This window comes from Odontesthes bonariensis, chromosome 7, assembly GCF_027942865.1.
Source record: "Odontesthes bonariensis isolate fOdoBon6 chromosome 7, fOdoBon6.hap1, whole genome shotgun sequence".
NCBI classification, from domain to species: domain Eukaryota; kingdom Metazoa; phylum Chordata; class Actinopteri; order Atheriniformes; family Atherinopsidae; genus Odontesthes; species Odontesthes bonariensis.
In genome coordinates, this window is record NC_134512.1 from 21560721 (window position 1) to 21586973 (window position 26253).

At 40.2% G+C, this 26253-nt stretch overlaps 1 protein-coding gene and 1 long non-coding RNA gene across 2 annotated transcripts in view; both read left to right on the forward strand.

Annotated features, from left to right (window-relative positions):
• Nucleotides 1-743: 743 nt before the first annotated feature.
• Nucleotides 744-1331, forward strand: LOC142384704 (uncharacterized). Its single transcript, XR_012770097.1, has 3 exons — nucleotides 744-980; nucleotides 1100-1152; nucleotides 1253-1331. It is a non-coding gene; the product is annotated as an uncharacterized LOC142384704 (long non-coding RNA).
• Nucleotides 1332-2655: 1324 nt separating this feature from the next.
• Nucleotides 2656-26253, forward strand: part of LOC142384706 (fibrocystin-L-like) — a 32011-nt gene continuing 8413 nt past the window's right edge. Inside the window, exons 1-6 of the mRNA XM_075471009.1 lie at nucleotides 2656-2784; nucleotides 17373-17505; nucleotides 18574-18728; nucleotides 20407-20529; nucleotides 20677-20782; nucleotides 20876-20978. Coding sequence (XP_075327124.1) covers nucleotides 18633-18728; nucleotides 20407-20529; nucleotides 20677-20782; nucleotides 20876-20978 — 428 coding nt within the window. The 5' untranslated portion in view covers nucleotides 2656-2784; nucleotides 17373-17505; nucleotides 18574-18632. The remainder of the gene's footprint in view (nucleotides 2785-17372; nucleotides 17506-18573; nucleotides 18729-20406; nucleotides 20530-20676; nucleotides 20783-20875; nucleotides 20979-26253) is intronic.

The window sequence follows — 26253 nt, forward strand, 5'->3', positions numbered from 1 at the left end:
CAAGGTTTCAAAGGTTTATTGTCATGTGTGCAGTTAGAAACGTGTTTCCCTGAACAATGAAATTATTTTCTTTGTTGCCCGCACTGGATGTCCAAATGTATAATAATAAAGATAAGATAAAGATAAAATAAGCATGCAACAGCAATATTCTAAAAGGTTTCTTAAATAAAATAGAAATATAGAAATAAAAATATAGAAATCTGGCCTGTATACATAATGTGCAGTAGTGCGCTCAGTGTTTTATTGTGTATGGCTTAATTCGGTGTCACAATGGTCACAATATCGCCGAGGTCTTTTCTTTGTCCTTGCAGAGTCCATTTTTGTGTCAAAACAGTGCAAATTGCCAGCTGTGGTCAGACAACATTAAATAGCAAAAGGACGGGAGGTTGTCTCGCGAGTATTCCGTGTAATGACGTATACGCATATGATTGGTGGAGCTTAACGGCTCGCATAAGCTCTCGTTCAATCACGTATGAGAAACATTGTGTCGTGCAGTGTAAACAAAAAGTTTAAGGAGCAGATCTGGCGGCAGAAAGGGAGACAGAGTCCCGTACTGTGAAAACTGCCCTGGTTTGTGGCTGGAAGACGACTAGCTTTCAACTCCCCAGCAACTCTCTGCGGGTCTACAGGTTTGTGTGTTTTTTTCTACTTGCACATGACCATTTGATTGTTTAATTTTAGTCTTGTTGACACTGTACAGCACTTGGGACAGTTCTCGCTGATTTTAAATGTGCTGTATATTAAACTTACTTACTCACTTGCTTACAGGCAGATAAAATGAAAGTCCTGTTGAATGCTATGACCGGGATGTCTCGTATGGTGGCCAGCACTGTGGATACGGTCGTGGAGAGGGTGCTGGATGGAATCGACCAGAGATTCGCTAGGTTGGAGGCAAGATGGCCGTCGAGAACGGACTGAAGTTACATTCCAGAGAAGTTGAAGAGCGCAAGAGAAGGCGGATACAGAATCCGAAAACCGCGGTAAGAGTAGGTTATTGACTGTGGCTTTAGGCTAAACTCAACTTAATTGTGTCCATCACGTGAAAACCAGTGTGAGTTGCTTTATTTAAAAAAATGAATTTCGTGTTTTCAATTTATAGGAAGCAGTTCGCCGCCTGCATAACTCACCGTGGCATTATAATCCAGGTCAAGGGTAAGAATAAGTGAATGTTCTCCCAATATCTAGTTGAGTTGGACCCGATGTTACGTTAATGCAGTTTTTTTTATTAACCATAGGCCTGTTGTTTTTACAGGCTACTGTCACCTCACAATATGGATGTAACGAGTCGCTTGAAGGAGGCGGTGTCAAACAGTCCGAACTTCAGAGAGGCAGACGGGGACACTATCGAGGGTGAGCGGCGCTGACTTTTACCACGGCTCTGGCACTGATACTTTTAAGCACCGGTCATTTTATTCATTCCTCTTGTTTGTTTTTTTCAGCTGCGTGACGGACCTGTGTGCTGTGCTACAGGCGCGTCTTGAAGCCAACCCGAAATACTCACAGTCTCACCACAGAAGAGTGAAAGAGAGTAAGAACATATACGCTGTCAATATGACTTTCGTTACTTTATAGACAAGTTGTCAATATGCTGTGCATGGATTATTTATTGGTTATTCCAACAGCTCCCAGAAACCAGCTTCTGATCCAGGATGAGGACGTCTGACAACTCCGCAGACCCTGCAGGGACCGGAGGAATGCGGATTCCAAACGGCGGCGTTTAGGCTTATTGTGTATATCGTAGGCTACAGCAGTGTGTGTATATAGTTTTCAATTCTTTATTATCAACATGGTTCTTATTACAATGTAAGCTATGTACATTGTGTGGTGTGGCAATAAAAGCGCTTTAAAAAAAAAAAAAAGTTTTCTTTTTCATTCTCAATAGATTCACGTCATTCATGCCTGCATTAGCCTAGTCATAGTGCAGCTTATAAGAATGGCGTGAATATATGAAGTACACAAACATCCCAGAAATATTAGTAATCATAATCACAATTATTAATCATAATTGCTGAATGATATGCCCATATAAAGTATGCATATATTAACCTTATTGGCCAATGGGCGGACAGCTTTACAGGAGCTTTTTTATGTAATCACGTGCCTTTTTCGTCCAATACCAGCGAGGCCAGTGAGAGGTCCAGGCACTCTCACAGCGGGGTGCTAATCGCTGGGCCATTAGCACCCCGCTGTGAGAGCCCGCCGCGAGTCGGGTTCGTTTCCGACGATTTTCTCGCTCAACAAACTTAAAGTTTGTCTGCCTGCAAGCGCCCAGGTGCGTCCGAAAATTAGGCAAATTCGCGGAAGTTCACTGCCGTCCACAGTGACACAAATCCCTCTTTTCGTGCAGTGTATGACACCTTAAAGTATTTTATCTGCACTCTTCACTTTTTAATTACTTAATGATTATTTTAATGGGTTTTAAATATTCTTTCTTTTTTAATTTCTTTCTTTTATTTTATTTTATTCCTTTTTAATGGTTTTATTGCCTTCTTGTGATTTTATGTAGCTGTAAAGCACTTTGAATTGCCCTGTGTATGAATTGTGCTCTATAAATAAAATTGCCTTGCCTTGCCTTGCCTTGCCATTTTTCTGATTGTTTGTCGTCGTTTCTCAGCTGTGTCCCTAAAGAGGAGGCCTCCCCGTTTAGAGAGCTCCGGAAAGTCCTTCCAAGCCTTCTCTGTCACCAGATATGAATCAGCTGCTTCACAGATCCGGTACGAGATCAAAGCCACGCCGCTCGATTGTGCGTTTGGGTTCCCACTGCTGGACGCTGGCTTCTATCAGGTAGCTCCTTCATTTCATTGTGTGTCATATTAAAGTTGAAAGACTTTCCTGAAAGGTAGTCCAGGAACATGTAACAGTTTGTCAGAGGTCAGGGGGGAGCGGGAGGTTGAGGACCCAAATGCTGAGTTGCCAGGAAGAATAAAGCTCAAACAGAGTAAAGAGGACCAAAGTGACTGCTCACACAACAAGCACAGCAAACACAACCTGCAGATACATAAAGTAAAAGACCAGAAAACTGATGAACCAGAAAACTTATGGACCAGGCAAATACTGACAGAACTATGAACTAGAATACAAAACAAAACCAAGATACAGCTTCAGAGAAATGTTTCAGAGATCAGCCGACCTCTGTCGCACTTAGAGATGGAAATAATAATAATAATAATAATGAGAAGAAGAAGTTAGAAAAAACATGTAATTAAATAAAGCCTGAAAAGAAAAGGGATTCGGAAATAAAGTAAATTGAATAAATAAAGTCTCCTGAAATGACTAAAGAAGGAATTAAATGTAAAATCCTTCCAAAACAGATTGATGTGCGATTAGAAAATGATTAAACAAGATTCTGTGGAATAAAAGTTCCACAAAGTTTGGATTTATTTTAGTTATTCGTCTCTAGATTCAATCCTGTGAATCAAAATGTACAAATTCAGCACTTTGGTCAACTGATGTTGTTGTAAAGTGCTTTATAAATAAGATTGGATTTTATTGGATTGAATTTGTTGCAATATATTTACAATAAAACGACTTTACATAAATGTTGGTGCCATTTATGACAACCCAGGGCTCAGACCAGGATGCAGAGTTGTAGTCTTACACACTTCTCTGCAGCTTCCCACCTGCTGCTACCCACCCAATCGATTAACACAAAAGGAGCAAATCCTCTTGTGCAAAAAGAAATTATTAAAACAAAAACTTTAACTGAACAAAAACATCAAACTATTAAATGTGGTTTGCTGAATATCAGATCTCTCCTTTCGAAGTCTCTGTTAGTGAATGAGTTGATTTGTGATCATCATATTTTTTTTTTTAAACTTTATTTTTCTATCTTTTCAGGTCACAATCAGGTGTGGCGAAACAATTCAAATACCAGCTATGCGACCTAAAAAACAAACGAGAAACAACAGAAATAAGAGAAAAAAAAGAGGGAAAAAAATAAATAAAAATAAAAATAGAATAAAAAAATAATAATAAAAAAAAAAAATGCATGCACACATCCTAATGATTGCCAAACCTAGTCATATAAGCATACATGCGCATATTCACAAAAAAACAAAAACAAAACAGAAAAAAAAAAAAAAAACTCAGGGGAGCCACAGGCTCAAACATTCTGGTCATTGCTTTTCATTACCAGATTGCACAAGGCATCAAGATAGGTCATCACCCCCTCCTGCGATGTAGGTGTCCCATTTTTCCCAGAGGGCATCACCTTTGCCCCTTTGTAACCTGAGGCTAAAAGTCAATAGTTCCATAGTTTGGATGTCTTTGATTATGGCTTTCCACTGTTTAACCGTGGGAGGTTCTGTTTTGAGCCATCTCCTTGTTATGGCTTTTTTACTTGCGGCCATAAAGATTTTCAGGAGATATCTGTCTTTCTTTGGTAGTTCCTTATCTATGTTACCCAGGTAGAATGATAAACAGGTAAAATCAAAATTATACTGCAGGACTTCTCTAATTATGTTTTGGACTCTATCCCAGAATGATTTAAGAGTGGGACAGCTCCAGAATACATGTGTATGATCTGCCATACCATGTCCACATCCTCTCCAGCAAGTAGGTTGTAGTCCTGTCTGCTTAGACTTTTGCTTAGGTGTTATGAAAAATCTAATGCCATTTTTCCAGGAAAAATCTCTCTACAGGTCTGCCGAGCAAGGCCGTATTTATCTGAGATGGTTTTGAAGTCTATAAAATCCTGGTTTTTAATTACTAGGCATAATGTGGAGAGTCCTTTCCTCGCCCATTGAATGAAACCTCCATCACCTAAACCTGGTTTGAAATCTGGATCGTGAGTTGGCCACATTAAAATTCTAATTTCGTTCTGAATATTGAGTTGTTTCGCCAGGCCAGACCAGATTTCCATAGAGAATCTAGTCCACCGGCTCTGGAAATCATATTGTTTAGCCAACATTGGGTTTCCTAATAGACTCTGTAAAGGCCTGTCTGACATTGATAATTCTAACTCTTTCCATTTTGCAGAGTAGTCTTTGTTGCACCAGAGCAACAACGGTCTTATTTGTGCCGCTAAATAGTAATCTTTAAATCTTGGTAAGCCCATCCCCCCGCTGCACTTTGGCAACTGTAGAGTCTTGTATCTCACCCTGGGAGCTTTGCCATTCCAGATAAAACGAGATATCCTCTTATCCCACTCTCTAAATTGACAATCAGGAACACAAATGGGTAAAGACTGGAACAGATAAAGTAATCTGGGTAAAATATTTGTCTTTATTGTCAAAATCCTATTGCCAAGCTCCAGGGGCAGGGAGACCCATTTGTCTAGTTCCTCCTTTATCTGGAATTAATACTTGTATAATTTTCCAAGAATAAATGTGATATATCCTTTGTTAATTTCACACCCAAGTATTTAATAGAGGAAGAATCCCAGTTGAATTTGTACTTATTTTTAAGATCTAATGATGGCATGAAATTGAATATTAGGGCCTGTGTTTTATCCACATTTAGGGAGTAGCCGGACATGTTTCCGTACCCCCTCAGGAAGTCCATTAATTTTGGTATTCCTGACTCTGGATTCTTTAGGCTGACCAGAACGTCGTCCGCGTAAAGACAAATTTTGTATTCCCTTCCTTTTATTGTAATGCCCTCCAGGTCAGGATTCTGTCTTACGGCTTGAGCAAGAGGTTCAATAAAAAGATTAAAGAGAACTGGGCTGGCTGGGCAGCCCTGACGACAGCCACGTTGCAGGTGAATAGTTCCTGACAGGCCTCCGTTTACCTTAATTCTAGCTATAGGGGACGTGTATAGTGCCCTGATGCCTTTAATGAACTTCTCGTGGAAACCAAATTTGTCCATAACTTTATAGAGAAATTCCCACCCCACCGAATCAAATGCTTTTTCCGCATCCATACTTAGTAAGATAGATCCAATTTTCTCATTTTTTATATGTTCAATAGTGTGGAGGGTCCTCCTTATATTATCCTGAGTTTGTCTACCTTTAATAAACCCAGTTTGATCTTCATCAATTAGAAGAGGCAACACTTCCTCCATTCTTTTGGTCAGGATGGCTGCATACAATTTATAATCTTGGTTTAAAACACTAATAGGTCTATAAGATCCACATTCCATTGGGTCCTTGCCCCCTTTTGGAATCACCGAAATCATAGCCTCCCTCCAAGAAGGGGGGAGGACTCCCTCCCTCAGGGTATAATTGAAGCTTTTATGCAGTATTGGTATTAACTGCTCCCTCAGCGATTTATACCATTCTCCCGGAAATCCATCAGACCCTGGGGACTTAGAGGACTTCAGGGAGGAAATCGCCCTATCAATTTCTTCAGCTGAAATTTCTTTTATTAATTTTTTGTTGTACAATTTCCCCAGGGAGGGCAGGTCCAATTGGCACAGGAACTCTTCCACTTTGGTGGAGTCAAACGGTGTGGGTTGGGTATACAGGGTCTGATAAAATTTCTCAAATGCTTTTTGTATGCCCTCCAGTTTATGTGTAACTGTTTTAGTGGTCGGATCCCTAATCTTGTAGACTGTATTTTCCGATTGCTGTTTCCCCAGCCTCCAGGCTAGTAACTTGGATGCTTTGGAACCCGCCTCATAATGTCTCTGTTTTGAGAATCGGAGGTTTTTCTCTACTTCATCACAGTGAATTTTGTCTATTTCTTGTTTGAGTGGTCTCATCTGTATGAGTAATTGTGGGTCTTTACTATTGCTATGTTGTTGTTCAAGCTCTGTTAGCTGTTTCTGCAGTTTTAAGAGTTTTTGGGTTTTAATTTTTTTAATAAACGCAGACTCTGATATAATTTTCCCCCGCAGGACCGCTTTGGCTGCATCCCATAACATCATTGGATTCACATTCCCATCATCATTATAATCCAAATATGTTTTAAATTCTTTCTTTATTTTCTCTTTAAACTCAGGGCTATTTAACATACTCACATTTAATCTCCACGTTGTCATTTTGGGCCTAGAATCTAGATGTAGTTTCAAGTGGACACTAGAGTGATCTGATATATCTCTATGGTTTATCTCACATTCCTTTAGCCTGTGCCTCTCTGAGTTATGCACAAATAGATAGTCAATTCTTGAATATGCATTGTGACGATTTGAGTAGAAGGTAAACTGTCTATCTTGATGGTGGAAATCCCTCCAGACATCCATCAAACCAAGATCCTGGATCCTTTTTTTAATCCATCTTTCAGTGGGGGTAATTTTCCTCCTTTGATTAGTCGTGTCCAACTTTGGGTTCAAAACTATGTTAAAGTCACCCGCACAGATTGATACTCCAGCAGATTGGAATGCTATTAAGTCAAATATCTTCTTGTAAAATGTCTTGTTGCTGCCTGGAGGCGCATACACATTCATCAAGGTCACATCCTTGTCATCTAATTTGCCCCTTACCATAATAAACCTGCCCTCCCTGTCTTTAATCTCCGACTGGAGTTCAAAATGGACCCCATTTGGCATCAAGATTGCCACGCCCCTCTTGCGTCCTGTTTTAAAGGATGAATAAAAAGTATGTCTAAAACCCATTTTCTTTATCTTTTCATGCTCTTGATCTGTTAGATGGGTTTCTTGACAAAATATTATTTGTGCCTTTTCCCTTTTTAATTTGATATCACTTTACTTCTCTTGACAGGAGTCGATAAGCCATTGACATTCAGGGTGATCAAATCAAATCAAATCAAATTTATTTGTATAGCACATTTCATGTACAAACAGTTCAAAGTGCTTTACATAAAATAAAAGCATTGCAGCAGGGAGTGCAAGAAGCATTAAAAATACATAAAATAATATAAAGAGAAACAAATAAAATCATTTAAATGAATTTAAAATCAGGCAACAGTCTAGATAAGTTAAAAGATATTTCATGCATAGACACATGAGAAAAGGAATGTTTTTAACCTGGATTTAAAAATGTCTACATTTGGTGAAAGTTTAATCTCCAGTGGCAGTTTGTTCCACTTATTTGCAGCATAACAGCTAAATGCTGCTTCTCCATGTTTAGTCTGGACTCTGGACTGGACCAGCTGACCTGAGTCCTTGGATCTAAGAGCTCTGCTGGGTTTATATTCTCTGAACATATCACAGATGTATTTTGGGCCTAAACCATTCTGGGATTTGTAAACCATCAGCAGGCTTTTCAAATCTATTCTGTGACTGACTGGAAGCCAGTGTAAAGATTTTAAAACTGGTGTGATGTGTTCAGATCTCTTAGTCCGGGTTAAAACTCTAGCAGCAGCGTTCTGGATGAGCTGCAGATGTTTAATGCTCTTTTTGGGAAGTCCAGTTGAAAGAGCATTACAGTAATCGAGTCTACTGGAGATGAATGCATGGATGAGTTTCTCCTGGTCTTTTTGGGAGAGGAAACCTTTAATTCTGTTGATGTTTCTGAGATGGTAAAAAGCTGCCTTGGTGACAGCTTTGATGTGGCTGCTGAAAGTCAGATCTGAGTCTATCAACACTCCGAGGTTACCAACTTGGTCAGTGATTGTAAGATCCAGAGTCTCAAGATATTTACCAACGCTGACCCTCTTCTCTTTGCTACCAAACAGAATGATCTCAGTTTTGTCTTCATTTAATTGTAGAAAATTCTCTCTCATCCAGGTGTTTACTTCCCCCAGACACTGACACAGTACGTCTGCTGGGCTGCAGTCGTCCGGTGACAGAGACACATAAAGTTGTGTATCGTCTGCATAGCTGTGATAATTGATGTTAAAATTCTGCAATATCTGACCCAAAGGGAGCATATACAAGTTAAACAGAAGAGGTCCAAGCATTGACCTCTGGGGGACTCCACAAGTCATGGCCACTCGCTCAGATTCATAGCTGCCAATAGTAACAAAATAACTCCGGCCTTCTAAGTAGGACCTGAACCAGTTAAGGACCGCTCCAGAAAGTCCAACCCAGTTTTCCAGCCTGTGCAACAGGATTCTGTGATCTACAGTATCAAACACAGCACTGAGATCCAACAGAACCAGGACTGAAACATTACCAGAATCAGTATTCAACCTGATGTCGTTTAACACTTTGACCAGAGCTGTTTCAGTGCTGTGATGACGTCTGAAGCCTGATTGAAACTTATCAAGACTTCCACTTTCATTCAGAAAGTCGTTGAGCTGGTTAAATACAACTTTCTCAATAATCTTGGATATAAAAGAGAGATTAGAGACAGGTCTGTAGTTGTTCATCATAGAGGCATCTAGAGTTCTCTTCTTTAGGAGTGGCTTAATGGCAGCTGCCTTTAGTGACTTGGGAAAAATGCCTGATGCCAGTGAGCTCTTAACTATTTGTAGGAGATCACTTTCTACTGAGGTAAAAACAGTTTTTAAAAAGTCGGATGGTATTATGTCCAGAGAACAAGTTGTTGATTTCAGCTGCCGAACTGTTTCCTCTAGGATTTTTAAATTAACAATATTAAATTGTGACATAACGTCAGAGGTATTTCTAGGTTTTAGACACAGATTAGTTTTCTTGTTTGTCTGTGTTGCGTGAATGTTTTGTCTAATTGTTTTGCAAATTCGTTTCATTTCTCAGTGGAGAGGAGGTCTGGGTTTGACTGTTTAGGAGGATTTGTGAGTTTTTCAACCATAGCAAACAGAGTTCGAGACTTGTTGACATTCTTATTAATCATTTCAGATAAATGCAGCTGTCTGGCCTTGCACAGCTCATTGTTATATGTGTGGAGGTGTCGATCACTTCTGTAGTCCTCACCTTGGTTGTGGGATTTGGGCTTCTCCTGATGATCTGGTTAACCCTAGGCTGAGGTTTGGGGCCATTTATTTTGTTTGTCTTCATGTTTGGGTTACATTCATCATCACACACTCTATTTTGAGTCAATGGATCGTATCTATTGTGCAATAGAACTTCAGGTGGCGGAGTGAGTGTTGGAGGTTTAGGTTTAGTGCTGGATTTACCTCTGCGACGGACAACATGAGACCAGATCCTGGCTGGGGTTGATGATTTGGGTTTGGCACCAACACTGTTCCAGTGTGAGATGTCAGTCGGACCGTCCGGTTTGGAAGCTTCACCAGATATTCCAGTGTCATTTGGACAGATCCAGGGAAGTGTGTCAGCCAGGGCTGCAGTGTGAGATTCCACATCAGCTGTGATCTCGTGTAGAAAGATCTGAGTTAGTCCTTTGGCACATGAAGGCTCCACAGCCTGCGCAGGAACTATAATAGAGTCAATAAATTCCTCGTCGTTACGAATGTCTTGCAGCGTTTCAATCCTCTTCTCGAGCTGTGCTACCTTCGCAAAGAGTAACTCACACTGTGTGCAGCTCACTGATACTGCAGGGTTAGGAGACATTACCTTAAATTCTTTGTTACTCAACTATAGACCAGTATTCTCCCAGACCCTCCCTCGCCCCCCCTGTAAACAACAAATAAAAATCGTGAACAGCAATAACAGAACAGTCACAGCAACAAAACATGATAAAAAAAAAAAAAAATGGTCTTCCATAGAAGAGGTATTCCCTGAACCTCTTGTATAGGGGGATATTTCGGCCGCTGAGTCGCGGGGCCCCCTCAAGTTATCTGCGTGGGTGGCTGTCATTCAAACACTACCAACCAACTGCCTTATTCTGAAAAATATATGAAAGTCTTGGCCTATGAAGCAACTAAACTGTATTATGATAGGAGAAGGAAAAAAAGAAAAAACAACAACTCTGTATGTAAAATAAACCCGTACAGGGTGAAGTAGGTCCAACCCGACAGTAATTACTGGCATCATCAGGGTGACAAGTCGGTGGAAAACACACATTGAAAAAAGGTGTACTTAAATAGTGCACTTAATCAACTTATAATATGCTTTATGACTTTAATGTAATACAGGAGTGCACTTTAATGTGTGTTTATAAGACAATTAGATTGTAACATGCCGTTTTGAAAAAAGACGGAGAAGAAAGTCATTCATGTGTTCAAAGAGGTGCAACCTACTGTCTCCGTCAGGTGTCATATATTAAAGATGGAAACGGTACCAGATGTTCAGGAAAACTGGGGTTGTGATGGGACGGTGTGGATTAACAATCGTCGGCGTCCGTTTCAGTCTCTAGTTGAAATCCGCGTAGTTTATCCCAGATCCTTTGTTGATATTCCTTGCCGTCTTTGCGCTGGGGACGTTTCACCTGTTCCCAGTTGAAGCGGGCCGCGCCGTCTCCCTCAGTCTGATCTCGAGTCTCGGTGGGATCGGGAACCCCTTCGCCCGTAGGTAATCTCCGGCTTCATCCGCGTTGTCATGTGTAACTGTCCCCGAGTCCAAAAAAACACGCATCTTTGTCATCGGTGTGCGGAATCTATTCCCTTCTCTTTTAGTACTTTCTTGATCGGCAGATATTCCCTCCTTTTATCCATAACAGCTGTTGCGTAGTCGTGGTCAAAAAAAACCCCTATTCCCGTCCACCGTGATGGTCTTTTTCCATGCTGCGCTGATAATCTTTTCTTTGATTGTGTATTTCAGGAATTTAACAATCGTTGATCTCGGCGGGCCATTATCAGCTGCGCTGGGTCCGAGTGCTCTGTGCGCACGTTCAATACCAAGTTCGTTTGGGCTGATGCCCTCACCCAGTTCTGTTTGAATGAGGTTCTCCACAAAGCGAATCATGGAGGTGCCCTCGGCTCCTTCTTTTATGGCATAGATCCTTATGTTATTACGGCGGGAATGCCCTTCAAGTTCGGTCAGTTTTGATTTCAATTGGAGTTGAGTTCTCTGCATCTGGTTTCAAGTGTCATTCATTTCCATGCTGAATGTCTCCACCTCTCCAACCCGTTGTTCGGCTTCCCCTAGTCTCTGCGACACCCCTTCGATTTTTTTCAAGGTCTCCTCTATCTTTAGATTAATATCCGATCTCATCTTGCCAAGCTGTTTTTTAATATCTTCTTGAATATTGCACCGGAAGTCTGAGAACTGTTTAGAAATATTGTTCTCCAGCTCCGATGTAGCATTAGCCATGGTTTCACTTATGATATTGCGGATGGAAGCTAACGAGACCGGCTCGCCAATAGCCTCGTCGCCACCACCCGTGTTTTCCGAGTCATTTTCCCTTTTCTTGCTTCTCAACGGCATGCTAAGGCCACGATCGGCTCCCCCCAACATTAATATCTACTACTGACCTCTTGCGAGACAGATCTCCTGTATTCAATGGGGGTTTACAGCAGTTCGGTCTGGAGCAGAGTTCTCACGCAGCCATCCCCACCCTCGAGCTACCGGAAGTCCAGCTTTTAATTAGAGCTGAGTGTAAAGCATAGAGGCGTGATCATCATATTGATATATTTTGTCTTACAGAAACCTGGCTGCAGCAGGGGGATCATGTTAGCATTAATGAATCAACTCTGACTGTTTAAATGTTCACGTTCCTCGAACCACAGGCAGAGGAGGAGGAGTGGCAGCTATTTTCAGATCAGGGTTACTCATCAGTCCCAGACCCAAGATTAGTTTGAGCTCTTTTGAATATCTGATTCTCAGTTTTTCCCACACAAAGTGGATATCACAGAAACCTCCTGTGTTTGTTGTTGTGTATCGTCCACCTGGCCCTTATTCTGAGTTTCTGTCTGAATTCTCAGAGTTTTTATCCCAGTTAGTGCTGAGTACAGATAAAGTCATTGTAGTGGGTGACTTTAATATTCATGTAGATGTTGAAAATGACAGCCTGAATATGAACTTTAATTCTATATTGGACTCTATTGGATTTTCTCAGTGTGTTCACAGACCGACTCACTGCCTTAATCACACCCTTGATCTTGTGCTGACTTATGGCATTGAGAGTTGAGAGTTAAAGGATAAGACCGTTTTTTTGACATTGGGCCCTTGATTTCACATTATAACATGATGTTCTACTCACCCCTGCTTGTTGTTGGTCATTTGGAGCTGTTCCGAAGATATTCGAGAGGCGTCTGGTTGCTCTCTTGAGATATTCGGCCGTGAAACGGTTTCCTATGGGCAAGCTTATACAGGCACAAACTATGCTGTTTATAATTTATTAATTACTCTACACTAGCACTGATAACGTGGAGGTGCGTCGCTTCCTTAAAAAAATCCGGGTTACTAATTTTGAATTTTAGCCGAATGAATAAATAGGCAGCAGGTCTGTGGGCTGTCTGTGGCAGTAGCACGACGATGACGTCAGTAACACCCACTTTACGACAAAAAAATCAAAATTACAGTAACCCGGATTTTTTTAAGTAAGCGACGCACCTCCACGTTATCAGTGCTAGTGTACAGTAATTAATAAATTATAAACAGCATAGTTTGTGCCTGTGTAAGCTTGCCCATAGGAAACCGTTTCATGGCCGAATATCTCAAGAGAGCAGCCAGACGCCTCTCGAATATCTTCGGAACAGCTCCAAATGTTCAACAACAAGCAGGGGTGAGTAGAACATCATGTTATAATGTGAAATCAAGGGCCCAATGTCAAAAAACCGGTCTTATCCTTTAACTGTGTTCCCTCATAACCCTGTCTTATCTGACCATTTTCTGATAACCTTTGAGTTTACATTACTTGACTATACAGTTTCAGAGAAGAAATTTACGTATAGAAGGTGTCTATCAGAGGATGCTGTAACCAGATTTAAAGAATTAATTCCATCATCCTTTTCTTCGATATGACAGAGGACGACTACCTAAACTTTACTCCAGCAACACTTGACTCTCTTGTTGACAGCACTATAGTTTCAATGCGTACAGCACTGGACAATGTTGCCCCTCTGAAAAGGAAGGTAATCAGTCAGAAGAGGTTGGCTCCTTGGTATAATTCACAGCTGCGTGTTTTAAAGCAGACTGCAAGAAAGCTGGAGAGACAGTGGCGTTCCTCTAATTTAGAAGAGTCTCAGTTAGTCCGGAAAGATAGTTTAATAACGTATAAGAAAGCCCTTCGTAAAGCTAGAACTGCTTATTATTCATCATTGATAGAAGAGAATAAGAACAATCCCAGGTTTCTTTTCAGCACTGTAGCCAGGCTGAGAAAGAGTCCGAGCTCTGCTGAGCCAGTTATTCCTTTAACTCTCAGCAGTGATGATTTCATGAGCTTCTTTATTAATAAAATTGTTTCTATCAGAGAGAAGATTGATGGAGTCCTTCCCACTATTATCAGTGATGTATCATCAAGTACAGCAGCTTTAGAAGTATCTTTAGAACCTGATTTGTATTTAGACGGCTTCTGCCCAGTTGATCTCTCTGAACTAACAACAGCAATAGTCTCTTCTAAACCATCAACTTGTGTTTTAGACCCAATCCCCACCAGACTGTTCAAGGAGGTTTTCCCATTAATTGACACTTCCATATTGGATTTGATCAATCTGTCTTTGTTGACAGGATATGTACCTCAGACTTTTAAGGTTGCTGTAATTAAACCTTTACGTAAAAAACCTACTCTTGATTCAGAAGTGTTGGCTCATTATAGACCTATATCCAATCTCCCTTTTATGTCTAAAGTTCTTGAAAAAATAGTTGCAGCTCAGCTTTGTGATCATTTACACAGAAATAATCTGTTTGAAGAGTTTCAGTCAGGATTCAGAGTGCATCATAGCACAGAAACTGCACTGCTGAAAGTTACCAATGATCTCCTCTTAGCCTCTGATAGCGGACTTGTGTCTGTGCTTGTCCTGTTGGATCTCAGTGCTGCATTTGATACGGTCGATCACAGTATCTTATTACACAGACTTGAACATGTTATTGGGATTAAAGGAACTGCATTAGGCTGGTTTAAATCATATTTATCTGATAAATTTCAGTTTGTTCTTGTAAATGAAGAATCTTCCTCACACACCAGAGTAAGTCATGGAGTTCCCCAGGGTTCTGTGCTTTATACATGGTTCCATTAGGTAACATTATTAGACAGCATGGCATAAATTTCCATTGCTATGCTGATGATACTCAGCTGTACTTATCTATAAAACCAGATGAACCCAATAGGTTGCTCAGACTACAAGCATGTCTTAAAGACATAAAGACCTGGATGACTCAGAACTGTCTGCTGCTAAATTCAGACAAAACTGAAGTCGTTATCTTTGGACCTGAGCGTTTCAGGGAGAAATTGTCTAGCTATATAGTTACTCTAGATGGTATTTCCTTGGTTTCTAGTTCTACAGTGAGGAACCTTGGAGTTATTTTTGACCAGAATTTATCATTTGACTCGCATATAAAACAGGTTTCTAGGACTGCCTTCTTTCACCTTCATAATATTGTTAAAATCAGGAACATCTTGTCTCAGAGTGATGCAGAAAAACTAGTCCATGCATTTGTTACTTCAAGATTGGATTACTGTAATTCTTTATTATTGGGCTGTCCCACATATTCTCTGAAAAGCCTTCAGCTGATCCAAAATGCTGCAGCCAGAGTTCTGACGAGAACTAACAGGAGAGATCATATTTCTCCAGTTTTAGCTTCTCTTCATTGGCTCCCTGTTAAATTCAGAATAGAATTTAAGATTCTTCTCCTTACATATAAAGCTCTTAATGACCGAGCTCCATCATATCTTAAAGATCTCATTGTAAGATATTTTCCTAACAGAGCACTTCGTTCCCAAACTGCAGGTTTACTTGAGGTTCCCAGAGTTTCTAAAAGTAGAATGGGAGGCAGAGCCTTCAGTTATCAGGCCCCTCTCTTGTGGAATAAGCTGCCAGTAAATGTCCGGGAAGCAGACACCCTTTCCACTTTTAAGACCAGGCTTAAAACTTTCCTTTTTTATAAAGCTTATAGTTAGGTCTGTTGAATCTGATAGTGTATCTGCTAGTGTGTCTTGTTCTGCCTCCACCTCTGGCACCCTCTATACTTTCATTACCCCCTACCCGAACCAGGGTTTGAATCCCATTCCCGCTTATCTTACCTCTTTTATTTCTCCCCCTACCCGAACCAGGGTTTGCATCCCCACCCCGCTGTAACTGGTGTGCAGTTGGTGAGAGGCTGAGGTAGCTTGTGGCTGTAAAAAGATGGTTGTTGTGGTGTGAGGAGCAGATCTATTTAGGGAGTATAGGGAATTACTCACTGAGTCTGGTCCTTTATTTTATTATTTATTTTTTCGTTAGCACAAGTTTCTTGTGCTTACCTTGAATAGGGATGGCTCAGGTGATCCTGAAACATCCCATAGTTAAGCTGCTATAGGCCTAGACTGCTGGGGGGCCTCATCTGTCACACCTTTCCTCACTTTACTCTCTTTATGTATATGTGATATTATTGTGGTCATTAACTTGTGTTTCCCTGTTCCAACAGATATCCTTTGAATGGTGTTACAGTGCCCCCCCCCCCTTTCTGTCTTCTCAAACCCCAGCTGGTCCAGGCGGATGGCCACCCTTCCTGAGTCTGGTTCTGCCAGAGGTTTCTTCCTGTTAAAAGGGAGTCGTTTCTCTCCACAGTCGCCTCAGGCACGCTCAGGACGGGAGATTGGACCGAAAAACAAAAAGTTTTCAGTGTAATCTGTTGGTTTTCTTAGCTAGGAAATTGTTTTTGAATTGGCTCCATATGAACGAATTGGATTATTTTATGAATTATGATTATTATTAATTAATTGAATTCCAATTGTCTTGAATTGGACTTACAATCTAAGTGCCTTGAGATGACATTTGTTGTATTTGGCGCTATATAAATAAAAATGAATTGAATTTAAAGATCTAAAATATGGTTAATGTCCCTTTTTATTTCACAATTACATTTATGAGGTTATTTTCTCAATTAACAGCTTTTCATACAATGTTTGGACTAATTTTACAGTATTTACAGCCGGAGTTTGTTGGCATCATCTCACCTTAAGAGGTTTTTTACACAAATACTCAAAAGGTCAACCGGGGCATTAAACACAAAACGTCCGAAAACATAAGAAACAGAAATAAATGACAGTAGAATCCTGTAGTGGGTTTAAAAATAACATGTTGTCATTGCATTATGCTGGAAAAATGTTGGTTGTCCCTCTTTTACCCACTGGTTAAATAACTTAACATCGAGTTTGGCTCTTACAAAACTGACATATATTGTTAGAAAGAAGGCTTCTGAATTTTATAATATTTGGAGGATATTTCTGGAACTGTTGAGGGAGGGAGAATGAGATAATGAAAATTATTTAATTAGTTGTTGGGAGTGCAAGCTGTAACCTACATTTTGAATACTTTTTTAAAATTATTATTATTTTTATATGTGTGTTTATTTACTTATTCATTTTTATTATTTTCATTTTTTCATATTCATTGCAGAGTAATTTGCTGTCTAATTACTGCGGTTTATTGTATCTTTTTTAATTATTTAATTATTATTTTCTTTACTGCACATATGTTTGGGATGTTTAAATTGTTGGCATTGTTAGGTAGGGGGAGAAATTGTTAACATGACAAACCAATAAATATATGTTTAGAAAACAAAATAACGTGTTGAAAGCGATGAAACAAGCGGGCTGATCTTTTCTCCCCTCCGACGTGTGTTCAAAGCCGTTCAACATCAGTGAGGACGCGGCGGAGTTTAGAGGAGGCGGAGCCACCCTCACCATCACTCGTCTCTGCAGAGCCACGCCTCCTCTGAGCGGCACCTTTGACGTCGAGATCTACGGAGACCGAGCTGAAGGTAGATCACACAGACATTTCAAAGCGATCCAAAACAATTGAAATTCCTTTAGACCCACAGCTGATTACTGACTTTTAAGCCACTCGCCGCAGTAAGAATGACGAGATGACACCAAACCGCTGCAGATAAGACGTTTGGATGGCTTCCAAATGCTTCTTCAACAAATAGAACTAGAAGGAGCAGTTCCTGTGAAACAGCAGTGAGAATGCTTATGAGCTGAATGGGGATAGCTGACCATGCTAAAAAAGCTGAAAATGGTTCAATTTTAGCAGTAAAAACTGTTGCTAAGGTATTGGTTGAGGTCATTTTGTGATTTTTGTGTACTACCAAACTTAACATTGGAGTTAGTCAGAGAATTTGAGAGGTTGATCTCGGCTCATAGCTGAAATTCTCCAAGTGTCAGCTCTTTAGTAGTTACATCGGCTGAAAGAGGACAAAATTTCCTACATTTTAAGGTATAATTTGTTTCTCTAAGTTAAACTGTTTGAGCTATTTGTTTGAAAAAAACTGAAAAATTTGAAACTTATCAGCACGCACTGCTGAATGTCTCATTCATAAAAATCAAGAAGGAGCAAAATGTTCATGTTTTTGAAACTGTCATATTTCAAAATTGGCTGAAGATTTGAAAAAGCTGAAACAACTGGTAATAGCTGAATGTCTTGTGACCCATTTAAAGTTTGAATGGTGTCTCTAGCTGAAAGCATGCAGAAATAGTTGGGTTGGAAAGAGGGAGATGATTTGGAAGAGCTGAAAGCAGTTTCCATTCATTTGAATGACGGGAAAATTTGAATAAAAGTTGAATATCTTAAAAAGCGTAAAAGTTAAAAACACCAAAAATGATAGAAGGAATCTGCTGAAAGAGCTGAACGTTTTGATGGCAGAATTGTAGAAATAGCTGAAAGTATACAGGAGTAGTTAGGTGTCGAAAACTGGCGTAATAATAATAATAATAATAAAGAGAAACAGGAACTTAATTGTGAGAATGCCTTAATGCATTCTCACAATTAAAGTAGTTTCCCAGAGAGAAGGTCTGATCCAGCATCTCATGGCTGTCTCTGCGTGTCTCAGGTCTGTCCACGGACATCAGTGAGGAGGATCTGAAGTACGCTCTGGAGGGAGTCGCAGGGATGGGCCGGCTGAAAGTGGCAAAGCAGGGAAGCTGCAGGCGGCCCAAGTGGAGTGTGGAGTGGCTGACGGAGCCCGGAGACCAGCCTCTGATGAAGGTCCCACTCTGTGCTCCGAACAGCTGTTACTGACCCAAAAAGATCCCACAGACACGTGAAATAACGTGTAATTTACAGGGTGGAAGTTTGTGCAGTTAGATTTAAGGTGAAATGACCTGCTTATGTCTGTAGGACACAAGATTTAAATCAAAGTCAAAGTCACGAAAAGTAATTTAAAGAGTCAATGCATCACCTAACTTCTTTGTTTCTCTCCAAGCAGCCAGACTTTCCTTTAATCTTTTAAAGTGTCCTGATCAACAGTTCTCCAGCTTTCTGAAGCTCTTTCAGAGTTTTCTTTGGACATTTTCTGCTTTTTCCCTCATCTTCAGTCCATTTTTTTCTGTGTTAAGCCACTTAACTCTGAGCTATGAACCATTCAGACAGGAAAAAGGTTCCTAACTCAAGGGATGAACCAGTGTTGTGTCCACACAGAACAGACAGCTTAGCAAAGAAGCCATTTTAAACTGGATCTTTAGGCACTTTGTTACCAGCAGCCTGTCACAGAGACACATCATTTGTTCCCATTTCTTTAGCTGCATCTGTGAAAAACAGCTTCATAGTTTCAACTTTTTTGTACGTTTACATTAAAACTGATTCAATTTAAAGCTTAAAAAGGAATATAAGATATAATCTAATGACTAATTATGGAAAAAATAATATAAATTACATGATTAAACTGTTTTATGCCACCAGAAATGAAAAATCTAGAAGCTCTTTGTTGGTTTTAGACTGGAATTAAGATTTGTTCCCATTTCTGCATCTGTGAAAAACAGCAAAGATAACACAGTCTGACAGACAGAAAACAGGATTTTTGCAGCAACAAGGTGATTCCCAAAGAGCTTTTAGCTGAAAACTTGGCATATCTCAGCATGGTGTGCAGATATTCACTTTAAAGTTGCTCAGAACTGAACAAACAGTTTGTGTGATGCTACCTTTGCTTGCCTTTAGAAAACATGGCATCTTAGATATAGAAATGAATGTGTTTATGGCTGAAATTAGGGATGATTGTGCTATAAAACTGCACAGTGAGGCTTTACACTAACATAACCCATTACGGATGCAACAATAATTAGTTTTATGGTCAAATTACAGCATATTATCATATTACATAGATTCAAGATGGTTTTATTTTCATACACAGTACAATGTGCAGTGAAATTCTTCCTTGTCCTGCTACCAATAAAAAGAGAATTAAAATTAAATATGAAATATGAATAAAAAATGAATAAAATATATTTAAAAAAAAAAATGTAATACTTTTTTTAATGTTTTAAAAAAATTAAATAAAAAGAAAAAAGTTTTAAAAAAAAGTTTAAAATTTTTTTTTTTTAAATACGGAGCTTAGAATCAGTATTTTTATTAGCAGTCTTCACTCATTATATGTAACCAATATACAGAGCAACATGTGTATTGTTGTACACACCTTGTACATTTTATATACATATATTTTTATTCTTTATTTTTTATCATTATATCCTATGTTACGTGTTTGCACCTTACGCCGCAGCAAATTCCTAGTTAGTGAACACTGTTCACTAACAATGACAATAAAACGAATTCTGATTCTAATTCAGATTCTGATTCCGACCTCCTCTGTTCGGACTTTTGGAGTTTCTCCAGGAACTTTGTGACCACCTGTGAAAGTTCTGGTTCTGATGGTGACTCCTGCTCCTTTCAGGTCGACGGCTCGGCCGTTGTGGGCAAAGACGTCGTCGTTTCGGCCAACGAGAAGAAGAAAGGTGGACTGCTGATCCGAGGCCTGACGGGAGATTTCTTCCGTGTGGTGGAGAACAAACCCCAGGTGCAGAAAGCACTTCAACGCCACCCGTCAGCTGATGTGTTTGCATCTATAAAACCTTCAGAGCAGACGCTGTTTTTGTCCCTCTGCGTAGAATTTATGTAGTTTGTGCCTCCGGGGAGCAGAAATTAGATGCAACGCTGTTCGCAGGTGGAGGTGCACATCAACGGCATTCCCTCGAAATGTTCGGGCGACTGCAGCTTTGAGTGGTCAGAGGAGGAAACTCCAGTGGTGACTGGGATCAGCCCGTCTTCAGGTGTGTTGGAAATGAGACTCACGCATGTGACGCATGCTTCACGCTCTGTGTGCGCGCCTGTTAAAGCTGGCTAAATACCGCTGATGGTTTCAGGATCGAGCGGCCTCGGGACCCTTCTGACGAGGGACGGGCTTCAGCAACGAAAACGCAACCATCGTGGTGGGAAGAGCCAGGTGTCGGGTGGAAGAGACCACAGGTCAGTCGGCCTTACCCCGGCAACAACACAACAACATATTATTTCTATTGTTGTATTATATATAACCTTAAATACAAAAAAGGTACAAAGAACTGGACCTTATAATAGATATCACCATGAAACTTCCTCAGTTGATTACTTATACAAGTATGAAAAAAAATGTATTACAAGTTTTAGAAATTTGTATGTTTAATTATGCAAAAAAGGCATTATCTCATTAAATATGCGCACAATATTGCATATATTTCCGGAAGATAGATCTGAACATATGATAAAGCCAGATGCAAAATTCTTTGTTCATTTTGTTTACACACAAAATGAAAAGAACATTACAGAGGGATTTCAGGATATCTGCTTTCATTTCCTAGGAAATCAAAATATACCACCCATAGGCTAAAAAACATTGATTTTCGCCATATTTTTTTTATTATAATGTCACATAAATCAGGCCAGAAATGATTTATCAACAAATCCTTCAGTAAATATCTTCAGAATACTGCTAAGTGTATAACTGGAAAGTTTGGTGTCAGTAGGTGCTCCATAGTCTGAGATATTGATACTGGAAAAATACAAAAAACTGATTTTGAGCCTTTAAAGATTAAACGGCCTTTAAAGCTGCGGTCGGCAACTTTTTTTTAGTCATATTAGCTTGAACTGTCATGGGATTCTGGAAGTAGAATATTAAATAGGCTGTTTTGGAAAAATAACGAAATCTGTAGCTCCCTCTGAAGCCTGTAATCATGCTTGCAAAAACCGAGCGCTCCCGGCTGTTTTTAACCAATCAAGTTAGGGTGGAGGAATCCTACCTGTCAATCACAGCTTGTGCACACGCTGCTGAGCTAGCCTGATTAACATAGACTTTCAAATCTCTTCGAGATTCTGGTCTGACCAAGACCATAACGAATACGATTCGAAATGGCCTGGTCAACCCGCCTCCCTCGGGTTGCTACTGGTTGTGGCCAGAAAAGGCTGTGCCTAAGCTTAAGCCAATCACACCACTCTTTCCTCTGACGTATGATTTAGCTACCAGCGGGGCTAACTGGTAGATTAAACTCTTACCAAAGCCAGTAGGGAGCAAGGCGAAAACGTCTTTCCTGTCAAGAAATGATTCAAGGGCTGTTCTTTGCTCGATTTTTAACGAGAATCTCCCGTCGAACACTTTCATTACAGCATCTACAGCAGTGTCAAAAGCTTGACGCTGCTCCATGTTGATATTGAATGAAGCGCTTCCGTGTACAATCCATGGGTTGAGTGGCAGTTCAACCACGTCACTACCTTGAACACGCCTCTACCCTGGGCCGTTGGCGCTGCTCAAAGTTGATTGCTTCCCGACAAAGTGAATGGAGTTCCCATTTTTTCGGGAACTCGAATCCACCTGAATGAGCAGTTTGCCTGAGTAAGTGTAGCAGAGCCGAAGGTGTTGCGTCACTGCGAGGGCGGAGCCTGGGTACTGCTGAGCGTGAGTCTGCTGCAGCTTGTGTGCGCTCACACTGGTGTGAACTCAGTGCACAACCTCGTCCACAGAGGGGGAGGGGTTTGGGGGGCGATTCGGAGCTTGTTAAAGGTTGGGGGAGGGACCTGAAAGTTGTATCAGTTCGAATTTTCCAACTTTAGACTCGCAATTTTGAAAACCTGCCAACTGCAGCTTTAAAGATTTAAATAGGGGAATTCATTTTGGTAAATTTGGGCGAAACGTACTGCCGCGATTAAACAAAATGTGAAGTAGACTAGCCCAAAATCAAAAAATTGACCACTGCATGAAAAATCACTGTTTTTGCCTGCCGTGTCTCCCCTTTAACAAGAGAACTATTTCCTGTCTTGCGTACAAAATAAAAGCTCTTAACATCACTACAGGATGTTACGTTTCCCTGCTCAAACATCCCTCTATCCAGGGCTCATAAAAATAGCTTACAATAATAATTCTATATAGGCTATCACGTTCTCCCAAATAACCAGCAGTTGTAGTTTCACTTACACAAAATAAATGCAGCCTACTACCTACAATGGGTGTATAAAAAGCGGTAAATGTGTTTGATATTAAATTAGCACGCTACTTTTATTTTGGCATTACTTCCGCTTCCGGTCTGCCCGCCGTCATCTTCAAACCCACGCATACACGGGGAGAACATGCAAACTCCACACAGAAAGGCCCCAGCCGGGAGTTGAAACGAAAAATGAAAAAAGTAATTTCCAAAAAACAAATTTGGGCCGTTATTTGATTTGGGTTTTTTCTTTTTCTTTCTTTTTTTTTTATGAAGACAGAAAAATCTGTTTTTCTGTTTTTGGTTTAAAACGAAAAATGGAAAAAGGACAGCTTTTTCAGTTTTTTCGTTTTGACAGAAAAACGGATTATATTTTGCTACCCTGACCGTTAGAAAGATAAGTAAATAACATCACTGTCCTACTAACAGTTTTTCATACTTATTGGCTTGGCACAACAATGCAAATCTATATTAAACACAAATAACTCTCTAAAAACCCTCAAAGCATTTTTATTAAAACCTGGATTTCCTCATCTGCATCTTTTCGTGGGTTTATCCACCAAAGCAGTTCCAGAGATGGTTCGGAGTCAAAGCCTAATTTATCGAGAGCTGAAAGCCCCGAAGAAGCTCTGGAAGTGATGGTGGAAATGCTTTTGGCCCAATAGTACAGATGTGGCTATTGAAAATTTGGAGAATCAGACAACAACAACCACAAACTGTTGAGCAGCTGAAATCTTGGATTCAACCAAAGTGGACACAGATTCCCCTGAAAAACAATCAGTATGCTCAGTTCCCAAAGCATTAAAAACTGTCATTAAAGGAAGGGAAAATTGACTCTAGAACAACTTTTATTGAGTTTGTTGACGCATTAGATTCTACATTTATTTTCATTTTCTTTGGTCAAAAGCTCTGAAAACCCCTTCTTCGTCTTTTTAAATAAAGGTTGGAATCATTTACAAATTACAGGTAAACATTTTGATCACAGGAATGAGGCGGAAACAGCAGATAATATTTATGTTGTTACTTTATTTGTAAATAATATTTAGCAGGATATCGGAGCGTTCTTCTAAGCTCATCGATTGGTAGTAGGAGAGCCTTCCTTCCTTTGTTCAGTTCTTCCTCTTCTGGCTCGTCTTTTTAAATAAAGGTTGGAATCACTTACAAATTACAGGTAAACATTTTGATCACAGGAATGAGGCGGAAACAGCAGATAATATTTATGTTGTTACTTTATTTGTACTTTACTTTGTCTCAGTTTTTTTCTGCATTGTTTGTCAGAATCTGTTGCTCCAAAATTCTATTCTTATTTTCCATGTCCTGTAACGTTTTCTCTATTTATTCGTTCTTTAATTTGTAGGTATTGTTTCGGCTTTATAGGAATTTGGTATCTTTGACCAGGTACTCATTATTTATGGTCAACTGTTCATTTTGTATCTGGAGGTCCCTTTTCTTTTAGTTTTTGCTTTTGCTTTGTAAATGCTCTATTTCTTTGTGAAGGCTTTCAATCAATCTTCTGTGTTCTGTATTCAAGTCATGTAATTCTCCCAAAAGTCCCTTGGAACTGAGGACTTTCTTCGACCTCCCTCCTCTGTTTTATCGTTTCTTCTCCATCCTGAATTTTTTCCTGGAGCTCACAAACTTCCTGTTTCAGGCCCTGATTCTCCTGACGGACAGAAACATTTTCCTGGGTCATGTCTCGACAGGTCTGCGCTGTTACTTCAAGCTCTTGGGTGATTTCCTTCATCTGATCCTTGAGTTTCTGCAGAGCTATGCTCTCTTTTTCCACTTGTAAACTTAGCTCCACTTCAATCTTTGCCCTCAGGATATCATCCTTTTGTTGTCTTAAAGATAGATTTTCCAGGGCGGTCGGTGGCGTAGTGGGTTAAGCAGCCGCCCCATGTACAGAGGCTACAGTCCTCGCTGCAGCTGGCCCCGGTTCGAGTCCCGCACCGAGCGGCCCCTTGCTGCATGTCTCCCCCCTCTCTCTGTCCCTTGCATTCCTGTCTCTCTCCAACTGTCCTGTCATTAAATGAGTAAAATGATCAAAATGGCCCCAACAACAAGGACCCCTGCAAGTATACAACAAAAGACATATCCAAATTGCTCGTTTGTTCTGCAGTAATCCTTTATCGTCTGCTTTATTGGTTCTTCTTTTGCATTGTCTGTCAGATTCTGTTGCTCCAAAGTCCTATTTAACCTCTCCATTGGTTCGTTTTCTGCATTGTTTGTCAGATTCTGTTGCTCCAAAGTCCTATTTAACGTCTCCATTGGTTCTTCTTCTGCATTGTTTGTCAGATTCTGTTGCTCCAAAGTCCTATTTAACGTCTCCATTGGTTCTTCTTCTGCATTGTTTGTCGGATTCTGTTGCTCCAAACGCTCTATTTCTTTGCGAAGGCATTCAATCAATCTTCCGTGTTCTGTATCCAAGTCATTCCAAGTAATTCTCCCAAAAGTCCCTTGGAACTGAGGACTTTCTTCGACCTCCCTCCTCTGTTTTATCGTTTCTTCTCCATCCTGAATTTTTTCCAGGAGCTCACAAACTTGCAGTTTCAGGGCCTGATTCTCCTGACGGACAGAAACATTTTCCTGGGTCATGTCTCGACAGGTCTGCGCTGTTACTTCAAGCTCTTGGGTGATTTTCTTCATCTGATCCTTGAGTTTCTGCAGAGCTATGCTCTCTTTTTCCACTTGTAAACTTACCTCCATTGGTTCTTTTTCTGCATTGTTTGTCGGATTCTGTTGCTCCAAACGGTCTATTTCTTTGCGAAGGCATTCAATCAATCTTCCGTGTTCTGTATCCAAGTCATTCCAAGTAATTCTCCCAAAAGTCCCTTGGAACTGAGGACTTTCTTCGACTTCCCTCCTCTGTTTTATCGTTTCTTCTCCATCCAGAATTTTTTCCAGGAGCTCACAAACTTGCAGTTTCAGGGCCTGATTCTCCTGACGGACAGAAACATTTTCCTGGGTCATGTCTCGACAGGTCTGCGCTGTTACTTCAAGCTCTTGGGTGATTTTCTTCATCTGATCCTTGAGTTTCTGCAGAGCTATGCTCTCTTTTTCCACTTGTAAACTTACCTCCATTGCTTCTTTTTCTGCATCGTTTGTCCGAATCTGTTGCTTCAAGTTCCTATTCATATTTTGAAAGTACTGTAACGTCTTCTCCAATTCTTCTGTTTCTGCAATGTTTGTCTTGTCCAAATCCTTGAGTTCTTTCTGAAGGATTTGATTCTCACTTTTGAGAATCTCATTCTCTTTTGAGAGAGCCTGGAGAGAATCTGACATTGTGTTGTTGT